At 41.9% G+C, this 17,624-nt stretch overlaps 1 protein-coding gene across 5 annotated transcripts in view; it reads left to right on the top strand.

Moving 5' to 3' along the window:
- Positions 1–4: 4 nt before the first annotated feature.
- TUBGCP4 (tubulin gamma complex component 4) overlaps positions 5–17,624 on the top strand; it is a 48,933-nt gene continuing 31,313 nt past the window's right edge. For 2 of the 5 annotated variants that reach the window (XM_032175246.2, XM_032175245.2), the window contains exons 1-6: positions 5–346; positions 5,007–5,135; positions 11,589–11,711; positions 12,098–12,151; positions 12,941–12,997; positions 15,175–15,254. In XM_032175246.2, the coding sequence (XP_032031137.1) occupies positions 269–346; positions 5,007–5,135; positions 11,589–11,711; positions 12,098–12,151; positions 12,941–12,997; positions 15,175–15,254 (521 nt within the window). In that variant the 5' untranslated portion in view covers positions 5–268. Of the gene's footprint in view, positions 347–4,989; positions 5,136–11,588; positions 11,712–12,097; positions 12,152–12,940; positions 12,998–15,174; positions 15,255–17,624 lie in introns of all 5 variants that reach the window. The other 3 variants (XM_032175248.2, XM_032175247.2, XM_032175249.1) reach the window with 2 other exon arrangements.

The raw sequence follows: 17,624 nt of genomic DNA, 5'->3' as shown, positions 1-17,624 counted from the left end.
AGCGACCGCGACTCAGTCTCCGCGGAGCCCGGGCGGGAGTAGCGGGTGGACCCGGTGGAGCCGCCGAACTTCCGGGACTGCCCCGCGACCCCTTCCCAGCTTCCCGTCCGCTCCGCCGCAGCGATTGCCTCGGTGGGGTGATTCAGCACAAACCGCCCGACCCAGGGGCCGGTGCGCGTGTGGAAGGGGAAGCACTCCCCGCGTGGTCGCCTGGAGGTGCGCTGGAGGAGGGGGTGACATAACCAGGGACTCGAGGTCCGCCGTGGGAATGATTCACGAACTGCTCTTGGCTCTGAGCGGGTACCCTGGGTCCATTTTCACCTGGAACAAGCGGAGTGGCCTGCAGGTACTGTCCGACGCAGAGCGCGGGAACCAGGGAGCGCAGGAGCGGCGACCTGAGCCAGCGCCTAGGGGAGTAGGCTGAGGGACCTAGCGGGCGGGGCTTCCAGGGCTGAGGACGTGTCCCTGGGCAGGTGACTGGAGGGCAGCCCCTTAGGGTCAAGGCTGATGCGACACCTAGAGAGGCCGGGCCTAGGCTAGAAAACGGAGGGCAGACCTCAAAGAGCCCCACCTGTGGCGGGGCGAGGAAAGGGCCTGAGGTCCAGGTGTCTGACAGTTGCTGGGGAATGATATAGAAGTGTGGGAGGCACTTTCTCCTATTTATTTTCACACGTGCATTGTTTGAGTTTTGAAGTACTGGGCCAAATACACAGCTCCCAAACACATGGTAAGCGCTCAGTAAAGTTTGTTGAATGAAATAAATGAAATAGAGAGCGTGTAGTGTTTCCCTCATTACTCCTTTACCAGAAAATTTCTGCACTAGGTAAAGCACTTGGTAGGGGGCCTTTGTGTAACCAGGAATGTATGATGTTCCGTATGCATTATCTTATTTAATCCTCACAACCACCTATATCCATTTTACAGATTAAGCTAGGTTTAGAATAGTTAAATAACTATCAGGGTCACATAGCTAGTAATTAACAGCTTAGTTTTGAAGCCGGGTCTGTCTGGCTTCAGTATTTGAACTACTCTTACCTGCTTCTGCTTCCAGTAATGTTTTCTAATGCTCTCAATAATTTAGTCCACTTAGGTATTGTTTCTACCAGTTAACAAATGAGCAAACCGAAGCTCAGAAAACTTTATGCTAGCCAGTCCTGGTAGTGGCAAGATTGAAATCTAGGTCCGCCTGATCACCAAGACATGCCTATTCTTAGGAGAATTGGCAATATAGACTGTGGAAGAGCAGAAAAAATACATTCGTAGTCTATAAAACCTATAAATCAAACAGTTTCCTTTCGTTATTATTTATGAAATGTGTATTTGGAGTTCAGGAGTTTAGGTGAATTTTTGAAAAAAATAGGTGAAGATTTGTGTGGTGGAGTTTGAATTGCTATCTTTCACCTGTAGGTCTTTGAAGACTAATTCGATGTTTCACTTTTCTCCATAGAACTTAGTACAATGCCAGGCATATAGGACAGTATTCAGGAAGTATGTGGGTGCCTGATGGTCCAAAATAAAAAGAGATAACACAGTACAGGAAAGATAGCTAGGGAGTGGGTGGGGGAGACAGCCACAAGTAATTCATCTTTTCCCTTCCTTTCTTTCTTGTGAAAAATTCTCAATCAGGTATTTCTACCTTTTCATCCTTAAGGTCTCAGCTTTAAAGTCACTTTGTCAGAAAAACTTTCTCTGAGCACATCTTTAAGCATCCTCCCCTGATGCCATTATTCTCCATCAGCTCGTTTGTTTCCCTTATAGGATTTGTCACAATTCATAATGTATTGTTGTTACCTGCCTTTAGCCTTTCTCCCGCATAGATTGTCCCGGGAGCGAAGACCAGTGGTCTTCTTCATTCATCTACCCAGAGCACCTAGCACAGTTTCTGCCACATAGCAGGTGTTTAGGTATTGATGGAAGAAAAAGAAGACAAAGACAGCAAATATTACATACTTTCTGCAGAGCAGTGTCTTTTACATTTGAATAAAGGGAAAAGTTGTCATGAGTGCCAAGTGTTAATGAAAATTATTTTATTATATTGAATATGTATATACATAAGCTAGGTATAAACTCAAGCATAGTGCTCTTAAACAACTATAAAATCAAATATTTTTATAAATTTAAAGTAAACAAAATACCAAATCAATAAGTTCAAATGACCATTATTCTAATGCAGGATTTCTCAGCCTATTCCTATAACTGTGTTATATAGAATGGTATCGGTAACTTCAAGATGTTATTTGCTGTTTCAGAATAATTAGATATTGAACTTTTCGAAAACTCTGCCAACAAGAAACGCTCAAATGCCAATTTTAATAGTAGTATCACTTGATAACTGGTAGAGCTGTCTTGTTAATAATATAAAATTTCTTATGTGTATTGAGCACTGGCTATGGGCTTAACTTATTTAATCCTCACAATTATTTTCTTCAGTTTATAGGTATGAAAACAGGCACAGACAAGTAAAGTAACTTGCCTAAGCTTTCAAGCAAGTAAGAGGCAACTCAGGGACTCAAACCCAGGCAGTCAGGCTCCAGAGACCAGGTTCTTTTTTTTTCTTTTTTTTTTTTTTTTTTTGAGATGGTGTCTCACTCTGTCGCCCAGGCTGGAGTGCAGTGGCGCAATCTCGGCTCACTGCAAGCTCCACCTCCCGGGTTCACGCCATTCTCCTGCCTCAGCCTCCCGAGTAGCTGGGACTACAGGCACCTGCCACCACACCCGGCTAATTTTTTTGTATTTTTTTTTTTAGTAAAGATGGGGTTTCACCATGTTAGCCAGGATGGTCTCGATCTCCTGACCTCGTGATCTGCCCACCTCAGCCTCCCAAAGTGCTGGAATTACAGGCGTGAGCCACCTCACCCGACAAGAGACCAGGTTCTTAAGCACCGTGTTGTGCAACCTCTTAAGTTACTAACTTGAAGATGTGATTAGCATTGTGTCATTAAAATCTACATTAATTGGATTCCTAATCAATTTTCTGTGGACTCGGTAACAAAAATTCTTCTTCGCCTATTTGTTACCACATTTACTGTCATATAAAGATAGCATCCACATATAATCCATATTATATATGCATCCATATAATATGCTAAGTTCCTTTGGAGCAGTAATTGTATCTGATTTTGTTCACTCTTTTATCTCAAAGTATTAGCACAGTACCTGGGATATAGTAATGGAAATGTAAAATGGTACAGCCATTGTGGAAAATGGTATGGCAGTTCTTCAAAAAATTAATAAAGGCCAGGCACAGCGGCTCACACTTGTGATCTCAGCACTTTGGGAGGGTGAGGCTGGAGGACCAGTTAATGCCAGGAGTTCGAGGCTAGCCTGTGCAACAGAGCAAGACTCCATCTCTACAAAAAAAATTTTTTTAATTAGCCGGGCATGGTGACACATGCCTATAGTCCTAGCTACTCTGGAGGCTGAGGTGGGAGAATTGGTTGAACCTAGGGATTCAAGGTTACAGTGAACTATGAACCCACCGCTGTATTCCAGTCTGGGTGACAGAGTGAAACCTTGTCTCTAAAAAAAAAAATTAAATATAAAATTCCCATATAATCTAACAGTTCCACTTCACGGTATATCCCAAAAGAAGTGAAAGCAGGGACCCAACAGATATTTGTACACCCGTGTTCACCAAGCATTATTCACAATAGCTGAGAGGTGGAAGCAAGTGTCAGTGCAGGGACGAATAGGTAATTGAGATGTGGTATATACATACAAGGGAATATTGTTCAGCCTTAAAAAGGAAGGAAATTCTGGCACATGCTGCAACATGGATGAGCTGAAATAAGCCAGTCACAAAAGGACAAATAATGATTCCACTTTTTTTGAGACAGAGTCTTGCTCTGTTGCCCAGGCTGGAGTGCGGTGGCACAATCTCGGCTCGCTGCAACCTCCGCCTCCTGGGTTTAAGCAATTCTCATGCCTCAGCCTCCCAAGTAGCTGGCATTGCAGGCGCCCACCACCACGCCTGGCTAATTTTCATATTTTTAGTAGAGACAGGGTTTCATCATGTTGGCCAGGCTGGTCTTGAACTCCTGACCTCAGGTGACCCACCCGCCTCGGCCTCCCGAAATGCTGGGATTACAGGCGTGAGCGATTGTACCCGACCTGAGTGATTCCACTTATATGAGGTAGCTAGAGTAGTCAAAGTCAGAGGCAGTAGAGTGGTGTCTGGCAGGGGCTGGATACAGAGTTTCATTTGGGGCAAACAAAAAAGTTCTGGAGATGGATGGTGGTGCTGGTTGCACAACAGTGTGAATGTTCTTCATACCACTGAACTGTATACTTAAAAGAGCTAAAATGGTAGATTTTGTTATATGTATTTTACCACAGTATTTTTAAAAAGTTGGTTGAAGGAATGTATTTTTCCACTACTTTTTTCTGCCTGAACTGCTGTGAAACCTTTATATATAGCATATTAGGCTATCATTTGGCTTTCATTTAAATTAAAAATACAAATGTAAATATGGACACTAAATATATATGGCCAATTATAAGGTGCACTTACAGATAATAGCTATGCTTAATTTTAGATTTTTACTGGAATGAAAACAATGAAAAATTTTATAGGGAATTTGTAAATCCTAAGAATATGTCTGAGAAACCCACGGACTCTGCAGACCCCCGTTTGAGCAATATTGCTAAAGAGACTTTGTTTCAAACAGGTCAAAACCCCCATATCCTTATAGACCATCCCTAGGAGATTGCTTAAGAAGCAGGTAATAGGGGCTGCTCCTGGGGTGGTTGACTCATTTTTAATGTACACCATTTTGTATTGTTTAAATTATTTAGCGTGTGTTACCTATTTTAAGAAGCAAATAATTGGGTCAGGGATAGGGAACCCCTTGGAAGTGCTTTGGAAATACATTATTATCCAGAACTTAACACCTTTAAGTGGACATCTTGAGAAAGAAAACGATAAATGTGTAGTATGAAGCGTTTGAAACGCCTGAAAGTTGGGGCAGTGACTGGAGGTGTTTTCTGCAGTGTTCCTCTTCCTGCAGGTATCGCAGGACTTCCCTTTCCTCCACCCCAGTGAGACCAGTGTCCTGAATCGACTCTGCCGGCTCGGCACAGACTATATTCGCTTCACTGAGTTCATTGAACAGTACACGGGCCATGTGCAACAACAGGTGGGTCCTGCTCTCTGTGGGGGTACACCTCTAGAGGGCAGGAGCTATGTCAAGCTTTCAGTGAATTTATCGGTAATTCATGTGAAATAAGTTATGGATTTCTCATCACTAGAAATATTCAAGTGAAGGCAATGCCTCTAATTGATTTGTTTATATAACTTTTTTTTTTTTGAGTTAAAGTTGCATTTATTCACATGCAATGTAAAAATCTTTTTTTTTTTTTTATTATACTTTAGGTTTTAGGGTACATGTGCACAACGTGCAGGTTTGTTACATATGTATCCATGTGCCGTGTTGATTTCCTGCACCCATTAACTCATCATTTAGCATTAGGTATATCTCCTAATGCTGTCCCTCCCCCCTCCCCCAACCCCACAACAGTCCCCGGAGTGTGATGTTCCCCTTCCTGTGTCCATGAGTTCTCGTTGTTCAATTCCCACCTATGAGTGAGAACATGCGGTGTTTGGTTTTTTGTCCTTGCGATAGTTTACTGAGAATGATGTTTTCCAGTTTCATCCATGTCCCTACAAAGGACATGAACTCATCATTTTTTATGGCTGCATAGTATTCCATGGTGTATATGTGCCACATTTTCTTAATCCAGTCTATCGTTGTTGGACATTTGGGTTGGTTCCAACTCTTTGCTATTGTGAATAGTGCTGCAATAAACATACGTGTGCATGTGTCTTTATAGCAGCATGATTTATAGTCCTTTGGGTATATACCCAGTAATGGGATGGGTCAAATGGTATTTCTAGTTCTAGATCCCTGAGGAATCGCCACACTGACTTCCACAATGGTTGAACTAGTTTCCAGTCCCACCAACAGTGTAAAAGTGTTTCTATTTCTCCACATCCTCTCCAGCACCTGTTGTTTCCTGATTTTTTAATGATAGCCATTCGAACTGGTATGAGATGGTATCTCACTGTGGTTTTGATTTGCATTTCTCTGATGGCCAGTGATGATGAGCATTTCTTCATGTGTTTTTTGGCTGCATAAATGTCTTCTTTTGAGAAGTGTCTGTTCATGTCCTTTGCCCACTTTTTGATGGGGTTGTTTGTTTTTTTCTTGTAAATTTGTTTGAGTTCATTGTAGATTCTGGATATTAGCCCTTTGTCAGATGAGTAGGTTGCAAAAATTTTCTCCCATTCTGTAGGTTGCCTGTTCACTCTGATGGTAGTTTCTTTTGCTGTGCAGAAGCTCTTTAGTTTAATTAGATCCCATTTGTCAATTTTGGCTTTTGTTGCCATTGCTTTTGGTGTTTTAGACATGAAGTCCTTGCCCACGCCTATGTCCTGAATGGTATTGCCTAGGTTTTCTTGTAGGATTTTAATGGTTTTAGGTCTAACATTTAAGTCTTTAATCCATCTTGAATTAATTTTTGTATAAGGTGTAAGGAAGGGATCCGGTTTCAGCTTTCTACATATGGCTAGCCAGTTTTCCCAGCACCATTTATTAAATAGGGAATCCTTTCCCCATTTCTTGTTTTTGTCAGGTTTGTCAAAGATCAGATAGTTGTAGATGTGAGGCATCATTTCTGAGGGCTCTGTTCTATTCCATTGATCTATGTCTCTGTTGTGGTACCAGTACCATGCTGTTTTGGTTACTGTAGACTTGTAGTATAGTTTGAAGTCAGGTAGCGTGATGCCTCCAGCTTTGTTCTTTTGGCTTAGGATTGACTTGGCGATGCGGGCTCTTTTTTGGTTCCATATGAACTTTAAAGTAGTTTTTTCCAGTTCTGTGAAGAAAGTCATTGGTAGCTTGATGGGGATGGCATTGAATCTATAAATGACCTTGGGCAGTATGGCCATTTTCACGATATTGATTCTTCCAACCCATGAGCATGGAATGTTCTTCCATTTGTTTGTATCCTCTTTTATTTCATTGAGCAGTGGTTTGTAGTTCTCCTTGAAGAGGTCCTTCACATCCCTTGTAAGTTGGATTCCTAGGTATTTGATTCTCTTTGAAGCAATTGTGAATGGGAGTTCACTCATGCTTTGGCTCTCTGTTTGTCTGTGATTGGTGTACAAGAATGCTTGTGATTTTTGTACATTGATTTTGTATCCTGAGACTTTGCTGAAGTTGCTAATCAGCTGAAGGAGATTTTGGGCTGAGACAATGGGGTTTTCTAGATATACAATCATGTCATCTGCAAACAGGGACAATTTGACTTCCTCTTTTCCTAATTGAATACCCTTTATTTCCTTCTCCTGCCTGATTGCTCTGGCCAGAACTTCCAGCACTATGTTGAATAAGAGTGGTGAGAGAGGGCATCCCTGTCTTGTGCCAGTTTTCAGAGGGAATGCTTCCAGTTTTTGCCCATTCAGTACGATATTGGCTGTGGGTTTGTCGTAGATAGCTCTTATTATTTTCAGATACGTCCCATCAATACCGAATTTATTGAAAGTTTTTAGCATGAAGGGTTGTTGAATTTTGTCAAAGGCCTTTTCTGCATCTATTGAGATAATCATGTGGTTTTTGTCTTTGGTTCTGTTTATATGCTGGATTACATTTATTGATTTGCGTATGTTGAACCAGCCTTCCATCCCAGGGATGAAGCCCACTTGATTATGTTGGATAAGCTTTTTGATGTGCCGCTGGATTCGGTTTGCCAGTATTTTATTGAGGGTTTTTGCATCAATGTTCATCAAGGATATTGGTCTGAAATTCTCTTTTTTGGTTATGTCTCTGCCAGGCTTTGGTATCAGGATGATGCTGGCTTCATAAAATGTGTTAGGGAGGATTCCTTCTTTTTCTATCAATTGGAATAGTTTCAGAAGGAATGGTACCAGTTCCTCCTTGTACCTCTGGTAGAATTCGGCTGTGAATCCATCAGGTCCTGGACTCTTTTTGGTTGGTAAGCTATTGATTATTGCCACAATTTCAGAACCTGTTATTGGTCTATTCAGAGATTCAATTTCTTCCTGGTTTAGTCTTGGGAGGGTGTGTTTGTCAAGGAATTTATCCATTTCTTCTAGATTTTCTAGTTTATTTGCATAGAGGTGTTTGTAGTATTCTCTGATGGTAGATTGTATTTCTGTGGGATCGGTGGTGATATCCCCTTTTTCATTTTTTATTGCATCTATTTGATTCTTCTCTCCTTTCTTCTTTATTAGTCTTGCTAGCGGTCTATCAATTTTGTTGATCTTTTCAAAAAACCAGCTCCTGGATTCATTAATTTTTTGAAGGGTTTTTTGTGTCTCTATTTCCTTCAGTTCTGCTCTGATTTTAGTTATTTCTAGCCTTCTGCTAGCTTTTGAATGTGTTTGCTCTTGCTTTTCTAGTTCTTTTAATTGTGATGTTAGGGTGTCAATTTTGGATCTTTCCTGCTTTCTCTTGTGGGCATTTAGTGCTATAAATTTCCCTCTACACACTGCTTTGAATGTGTCCCAGAGATTCTGGTATGTTGTGTCTTTGTTCTCGTGGGTTTCAAAGAACATCTTTATTTCTGCCTTCATTTCATTATGTACCCAATAGTCATTCAGGAGCAGGTTGTTCAGTTTCCATGTAGTTGAGCGGTTTTGAGTGAGTTTCTTAATCCTGAGTTCTAGTTTGATTGCACTGTGGTCTGAGAGACAGTTTGTTATAATCTCTGTTCTTTTACATTTGCTGAGGAGAGCTTTACTTCCAACTATGTGGTCAATTTTGGAATAGGTGTGGTGTGGTGCTGAAAAAAATGTATATTCTGTTGATTTGGGGTGGAGAGTTCTGTAGATGTCTATTAGGTCCACTTTGTGTAGAGCTGAGTTCAATTCCTGGATATCCTTGTTAACTTTCTGTCTCGTTGATCTGTCTAATGTTGACAGTGGGGTGTTAAAATCTCCCATTATTATTGTGTGGGAGTTTAAGTCCCTTTGTAGGTCACTCAGGACTTGCTTTGTGAATCTGGGTGCTCCTGTGTTGGGTGCATATATATTTAGGATAGTTAGCTCTTCTTGTTGAATTGATCCCTTTACCATTATGTAATGGCCTTCTTTGTCTCTTTTGATCTTTGTTGGTTTAAAGTCTATTTTATCAGAGACTAGGATTGCAACCCCTGCCTTTTTTTGTTTTCCATTTGCTTGATAGATCTTCCTCCATCCCTTTATTTTGAGTCTATGTGTGTCTCTGCACGTGAGATGGGTTTCCTGAATACAGCACACTGATGGGTCCTGACTCCTTATCCAGTTTGCCAGTCTGTGTCTTTTAATTGGAGCATTTAGCCCATTTACATTTAACGTTAATATTGTTATGTGTGAATGTGATCCTGTCATTATAATGTTAGTTGGTTATTTTGCTCGTTAGTTGATGCAGTTTCTTCCTAGCCTCGATGGTCTTTACAATTTGGCATGTTTTTGCAGTGGCTGGTCCCGGTTGTTCCTTTCCATGTTTAGTGCTTCCTTCAGGAGCTCTTTTAGGGCAGGCCTGGTGGTGACAAAATTACTCAGCGTTTGCTTGTCTGTAAAGTATTTTATTTCTCCTTCACTTATGAAGCTTAGTTTGGCTGGATATGAAATTCTGGGTTGAAAATTCTTTTCTTTAAGAATGTTGAATATCGGCCCCCACTCTCTTCTGGCTTGTAGAGTTTCTGCTGAGAGATCAGCTGTTAGTCTGATGGGCTTCCCTTTGTGGGTAACCCGACCTTTCTCTCTGGCTGCCCTTAACATTTTTTCCTTCATTTCAACTTTGGTGAATCTGACAATTATGTGTCTTGGAGTTGCTCTTCTCGAGGAGTATCTTTGTGGCGTTCTCTGTATTTCCTGAATCTGAATGTTGGCCTGCCTTGCTAGATTGGGGAAGTTTTCCTGGATAATATCTTGCAGAGTGTTTTCCAATTTGGTTCCATTCTCCCCGTCATTTTCAGGTACACCAATCAGACGTAGGTTTGGTCTTTTCACATAGTTCCAAATTTCTTGGAGGCTTTGTTCATTTCTTTTTATTCTTTTTTCTCTAAACTTCCCTTCTCGCTTCATTTCATTCATTTCATCTTCCATCACTGATACCCTTTCTTCCAGTTGATCGCATCTGCTACTGAGGCTTCTGCAATCTGCACGTAGTTCTCAAAACTTGACTTTCAGCTCCATCAGCTCCCTTAAGCCCTTCTCTCCATTGGTTATTCTAGTTATCCATTCTTCTAATTTTTTTTCAAAGTTTTTAACTTCTTTGCTATTGTTTTGAATTTCCTCCCGTAGCTCAGAGTAGTTTGATTGTCTGAAGCCTTCTTCTCTCAACTTGTCAAAGTCGTCCTCCATCCAGCTTTGTTCCGTTGCTGGTGAGGAACTGCATTCCTTTGGAGGAGGAGAGGTGCTCTGCTTTTTAGAGTTTCCAGTTTTTCTGCTCTGTTTTTTCCCCATCTTTGTGGTTTTATCTACTTTTGGTCTTTGATGATGATGATGTACAGATGGGTTTTTGGTGTGGATGTCCTTTCTGTTTGTTAGTTTTCCTTTTACCAGACAGGACCCTCAGCTGCAGGTCTGTTGGAGTTTACTAGAGGTCCACTCCAGACCCTGTTTGGCTGGGTGTCAGCAGCGGTGGCTGCAGAACAGCAGATTTTCGTGAGACCACAAATTCAGCTGTCTGATAGTTCCTCTGGAAGTTTTGTCTCAGAGGAGTACCCGGCCGAGTGAGGTGTCAGTCTGTCCCTACTGGGGTGGTGCCTCCCAGTTAGGCTGCTCAGGGGTGAGGGACCCACTTTAGGAGGCAGTCTGTTCCTTCTCAGATCTCCAGCTGCATGCTGGGAGAACCACTACTCTCTTCAAAGCTGTCAGTCAGACAGGGACATTTAAGTCTGCAGAGGTTCCTGCTGACTTTTTGTTTGTCTGTGCCCTGCCCCCAGAGGTGGAGCCTACAGAGGCAGGCAGGCCTCCTTGAGGTGTAGTGGGCTCCGCCCAGTTTGAGCTTCCTGGCTGCTTTGTTTACCTAAGCAAGCCTGGGCAATGGCTGGCGCCCCTCCCCCAGCCTCGCTGCCGCCTTGCAGCTTGATCTCAGACTGCTGTGCTAGCAATCAGCGAGACTCCGTGGGCATAGGACCCTCCGAGCCAGGTGTGGGACACAATCTCCTAGTGTGCCGTTTTCCAGGCCCGTTGGAAAAGCGCAGTATTAGGGTGGGACTGACCCGATATTCCAGGTGCCGTCTGTTACCCGTTTCTTTGACTAGGAAAGGGAACTCCCTGACCCCTTGCGCTTCCCGAGTGAGGCAATGCCTCGCCCTGCTTCGGCTCGCGCACAGTGCGCTTCACCGACTGTCCTGCACCCACTGTTTGGCACTCCCTAGTGAGATGAAACCGGTACCTCAAACAGAAATGCAGAAATCACCCATCTTCTGTGTCGCTCAGGCTGGGAGCTGTAGACCGGAGCTATTCCTATTCGGCCATCTTCTGTTTATATAACTTTTAAAAGAAACAAGCCTGATAATGTCTTTCTCAAGTTTCAGGGCCTGAGCTGAGAAGTTAGCTTCTGTTTGTTTGATTTCAGGATCACCATCCATCTCAGCAGGGCCAAGGTGGGTTACATGGAATCTACCTGAGGGCCTTCTGCACAGGGCTGGATTCTGTTTTGCAGCCTTATCGCCAAGCACTGCTTGATTTGGAACAAGAGGTAAGAAGGAGGAGTTATAGGAAACACCTCTGGGACAGTAGATTAGGGCATGTTCTTGAATCTGAAATGCCCTTTGATAAGATCAGGTAGTTAAGAGTGAACAGTTGCCTGCATGGCTGGAAGGTACAGTGTTCTCTCAGTGGTTGCCCGACCTGTGATCAGAGTGGCTTACAGATCATGGCAAAGACTCTTTAGTGAGTTTCTAAGAGCCCTGGGTTTGTTTCTTTATGGCCTGAATATCAGGATTAATAACCTGATTAAATTATCAGTTCTTGATAGCCTAAAATTAACACTTAAGCACATCATGAGATTCTTTCTCATTTTCATAGATCAAATAGATTTGAGATATTTTGTGTGGAGCTCTAATCACAAAGTTTTTATTGCAGTTCCTGGGTGATCCCCATCTCTCCATATCACATGTCAACTACTCCCTAGACCAGGTATGCTGCTCAAATAACCAAATGCCTTGCACTCTGTTGATAGTGTTAGAATAATCTAATTTATGATACCGTTTTTGAGAACTTTTTTTCTTCTGGATTCAGAGCCTAACGTTTTATATTTTGTGCCTTTTGTATGCTTTACTAGATCAAAACTGTTTAAAGATTTCCAAATATAGTTAAAACTTAATGTCTGATATTAACGCTAATGTTACTGCTCTATATGGACATCAGTATTAACAAGTATGCCAGCCTCAGAAATAGAAACTGCTTCCCGACTGGGCATGGTGGTACACACCTCTAATCCCAGCACTTTGGGAGGCCGAGGCAGTTGGATCACTTGAGGTCAGGGGTTGGAGACCAGCCTGGCCAAAATGGTGAAACCCCGTCTCTACTAAACATACAAAAATTAGTTGATTGTGGTGGCATGCACCTGTAGTCCCAGCTACTCGGGAGGCTAATGCATGAGAATCTCCTGAATCCAGGGGTGGAGGTTGCAGTGAGCTGGGATCCCACCACTATACTCCAGCCTGGGTGACAGAGTGAGACCCTGTCTCAAAAAAAAAAAAAGAAAGAAAAAAGAAAAAAAAGAAACTGCCTCTCTTTGCCATCCTCTTCCTATCTGCAGCGGACCTCCACATCAAATTGCCTTAGGATGCTGGATCTTGACTGTTCTGTGGTATTGCCATTTTATCTTAAGTTGAACTATTTGGAAACAAAAGCATTTCCCGAGCTGATTTTGTTTCCCTTACATTTGATTACATACCCTTCTAATTATTCTCTGCTTTGCAGTTCCAGCTTCTTTTTCCCTCTGTGATGGTTGTAGTAGAACAAATTAAAAGTCAAAAGGTGAGAACTTTCCTTATTCCTTTTGCCTTGCTAAGCACTGAGGGAATATTGCTAATTAATTTTGCTTTACATTCTTTTTCGAAGACCCTAGTTTTTAGTAGTTTTTATTTATTCATTCATTCGTTTAACAATATCTGCTTGGTTGTCATGTTAAGTGTCAGGAATGCAAAAGTATGACTGTCTTTAAACACCTCCTGGTCCAGAAGGTAGAGGAAATGTTAATAGATGTGCCCAAGAATGTTGTTGGGGTAAGAAAAAAAGTGCTGCGGATGTTTGCAGGTGAGAGGAACCTGCAGTAAGGGTTTAGAACTGTTGGGTGTGAAGCAGAAAGTTAATTCTTAGGAAGAAGGTAATAGGTTTATGGTTAGTGTGCTGGCAGTTTTCTGAGAATTTTGAGATCAGTGAGTGAAAGCCAGATGTTTAATGAATATGCCTATTCTTATCACAGGTTTTTATCAGGTGTATTGAGAAGTTAGGAGAATGTCTTTCTGGGCAGAGTTAATAATTCTGAGGAATAAATGCTTTGAGATTTCATATTAGAAGAATCTGCTGTCCTATTGAATTAGTCCACAATTGGACCAAGTTGACAAATGGCTTAAACATCTTTAGCTCAAGTCTTCATTTTTTTAAGCTCTTTGTTTGTGCCTTAGCTTATTAGGGGTGTTCATTTTCATTAATATAACTAGTAAACCAGTTAATCTGCCACATTGCTGCATCATTTTTAACTGTGTAAGTGTAGAAACAAGTGCTCTGCTATGTTCATGCTGTGCCAGCAAAGCCAGTGGTGGGTGTTCATTGGCCCTTCAAAGCTGATTGTCCTCATCAAATAACATCCAGCTTTTACTGTCACTTGCTGTGTACTAGGCACTGTGCTAAGTGCTTTAAATACATTATCACACACGATCCACTGAAGGGCTAAGTTGGTTAAGGGGTGTGCCCAGCGTCACACGGATAGTAGTAAATGGGTTTATATCCCAGCTCTATCTGGCTCCAAAGGGTGTGCTCTTAACCACTAGATTAAACTATCTCCCAAAATAAAAGGAGACCACCTAGGCAAATAGAGTTAACAAGGACAGCATAAGGGAGCCAGGCCTAGCTGCATGTCTCAGTTGGCCTTCAACTTCCGCTGGCTATAGGAAGGAGAGTGGAAAATAGGGGGATTGCAGATGGCTGAATCTTCCTTCCTGCCAGGATGGTGGTAGAGAAACTAGTGTACCAAGGCTCTTCAGAGTTTTTAAAAATCAGGCGGTCAAGATTCTAGGTTTGGGTTGAGAATGGAGATTGATTGCAAACAGACACAAAGGCGCTTTTTGGAGTAGTGGAAATGTTATAAAACTGGATTGTGGTAATGGTTGCCCAGTGATTGAAATTTACTAAAAATTGTTTATTAGTATGCTTAAAATGGGTGAATTTCATTGTAAATTATACCTCAAAGTGGTAAAAATAAAAGTCTGGGGACCGGGCGTGGTGGCTCACGCCTGTAATCCCAGCACTTTGGGAGGCCGAGGCGGACGGACCACGAGGTCACGAGATCGAGACCATCCTGGCTAATATGATGAAACTCCGTCTCTACTAAAAATACAAAAAACATTACCCAGGCATGGTGGTGGGCGCCTGTAGTCGCACTACTCGGGAGGCTGAGGCAGGAGAATGGTGTGAACCCGAGAGGCAGAGCTTGCAGTGAGCCAAGATTGCACCACTGCACTCCAGCCTGGGCAACAGAGCAAGACTCGGTCTCAAAAAAAAGAAAAAAAAAGTCTGAAGAACATAGAGGCAGAGGATTTTTGAAAAAGTATATACCTTAGAAGTAGACTGAATTGGGCCTTAACCTGAAATAAAAAGCTTTCCTTGGCTTTGGTGTTCCAACTCTAAATGATTCTGGTTGCTTTAAGTGCAGTGGTTCTCACACTTTACTGTGCATTAGAATCACCTGGAGGGCTTGTGGAAACACTGAGTGCTGGGCTCTAACCAAGAGTTTGCATGTCTAAGGAGTCTCCAGGTTGTGCTGCTGATGGGAGAGAGGTCCCTCTTTGAGAACCACTATGTGTAAATCTTAGGAGAAAGTTGATCCCCAGTCTCTCCTAGATTGCACCCTCTTGGTTGAATATGGAATAAGAATGTGTCTTGCATGGACTCTTAGAATGGAATCCAGTTTGACAAGGCCATATTTTCCACAGATTCATGGTTGTCAAATCCTGGAAACAGTCTACAAACACAGCTGTGGGGGGTTGCCTCCTGTTCGAAGTGCACTGGAAAAGTAAGTCATGGCTTAACTGGGAATTGGTGGTGGAGGTGGGTGGTCAAATTATTTGACTTCTCACATGTTTTATTTTCAGGTCATTTCAGGTTTCCCTCTTGGGAAGGTTATGACCAGGATAGAAAAAGCTCCATAAGCAGAGGAGCCCATGTAACTTTTATTATGGCTCAGGCCTTGCAAAAAGGGCTATAGAGTGTTGAGTGTCAAAGCCAGGATTTAGGTGCCTGGATGACCTTGAGGCAATCTTTTTAAATGTTTAGATCCTGTTATCCTTGCAGGAATTCCATTACCTGTGCCAGATGTTGCTTGCTATGTCTCAACACGTGTATTTGAGTAGCTGGTATTTTCAAATTGAAGGTCCTTAAAAATGTTTATGCTTTATAATCCCATAATGCCACTCTTAGGATTTTTATCCTAACAAAACTATTTAATAGAAGAAAATAACTATATGCACAAACGTGTTCATTGCAATGTTGTCTACTATATCAGGAAATTAGAAAATTACCCACAGTAGAAGAAAATTTAAATGATGATATATTCACTTGATAGACTATAAAGCCACTAAAAGTGTAGGTACTATGACATATAAAATATTTTATATAAATATGTACTGACAAAAGATACAAAATTGTATTTATCTTGTGATTACAACTATATGAAAACATATGTAGAGTACAATCAAAGACTGCCTGTTTGATCTTTCCATTTATCCATTTTCCTTATTTAAAAAAATTGTGACATTCATTGAAAAATTGTGATAGATGGTCCCTGAGGCCACTCACAACTCTGTTTTGTTCTTTTTTTCTTATTTTAATTTTTTGTAGAGAGAAGGCTTTGCTATGTTGCCCAGGCTGGTCTCGAACTCCTAGGCTCAACCGATCCTCCCATCTTGGCCTCCCAAAGTGTTGGGATTACAGGTGTAATCCCAACAGTGGTACAGTAGTGGCCACTGTACCCGGCCACTCACAACTCTTAATCTCCACTCTAACCGCTGCATGAGTAAACCCTCCAGAACATTCCTTAGGGACTTAATTCTCTATTATACTTTTGTGTATAGAATATAAAATCTTAAATAGATGATACTATATATACATGTTTGTTCTGTGTTTGCAGGGACCAAACTTTACAGACCACATACTCAGAAATGCATAAATGTAAATAGCTTCACATTTGATCTTTTAAAAGAGAGAGTCCATTCAGTTAGCATACTACAAATAACACAGTCAAGTTCTTGTAATGTCTTTTTCTCCCAACCTTTTATTTTGAAAAATTTTAAACCTACAAAAAAGCTGAAAGAAACGTATAATAAAACACTTGTAGGCCAGGCTCGGTGGCTCACGCTTGTAATCCCAGCACTTTGGAAGGCTGAGGCAGAGGGATCGCTTGAGCCCAGGAGTTTGAGACCAGCCTGGGCAGCATAGCGAGACCCTGTCTGTACCAAAAATAAAAAAATTAGCCAGGTGTGGTGCCTGCCTGTAGTCCCAGGTAAGGAAGCTGAGGCAGAAGGATTGCTTTAGCCCAGGAGGTTGATGCTGCAGTGAGCTGAGATCTCGCCACTATAATCCAGCCTGGATGACAGAACGAGACCCTGTCTCAAAACAAAAAACAAAAAACAAAAACCAAACGCTAGTATATCCTTTAGTTGCACCATTTGTTAACATTTGCCACATTCGATTTCTCTTTTTCTCCTTCTATACGTATATGTGAAATGCACAAACTTTTTTTTGCAGAATCATTTGAAAGTAGTCACAGATATCCTAACACTTAACCCCTAAATACTTCAGCTTGTATCACTTTAGAAAAAAGGCATTCTTGGCTGGGCATGGTGGCACACACCTGTATTCCTAGCACTTTGAGAGGCCAAGGTGGGTGGATAGCTTGAGCCTAGGAGACCAGCCCAGGCAACATCGTGAGACCCCGTCTCTACAAATACAAAAAAAGTAGGCATGCTGTGTGCACCTGTGGGCCCAGCTACTTAGGAGGCTGAGGTGGGAGGGTGGCTTGAGTCCAGGAGTTCAAAACTGCAGTGAGCTATGATCGTGCTACTGCACTCCAGCCTGGGCAACAGAGTGAGACCCTGTCTCAAAAAAAAAAAAAAAAAAGAAAAACGAAAAAGAAAAGAAAAGGGGATTCTCTTATAGAATGTCAATTCCATATTACACCCAAGAAAGTTAACATTAATTCAGTAATACTATATCCAGATTTTTCTAGTTGTCCCCCAGCATTCCTTCATAGCTGTTCTTTTTTTGCAATCCAGGATCTGATCAGTGTTCACATACTACATTTTGTTCTCATGTCTTTTTAGTCTCCTTTAATTTAGAACCGTCCCCCTTGCCTTTTGTTCTTGGTATTTTGGATGACGCTGACATT

Source organism: Hylobates moloch, unplaced genomic scaffold (assembly GCF_009828535.3).
Source record: "Hylobates moloch isolate HMO894 unplaced genomic scaffold, HMol_V3 SCAFFOLD_14, whole genome shotgun sequence".
Lineage (NCBI taxonomy): Eukaryota > Metazoa > Chordata > Mammalia > Primates > Hylobatidae > Hylobates > Hylobates moloch.
Note: the sequence above shows the minus strand (reverse complement) of the source record. Positions and strands in the feature narration are given on the sequence as shown.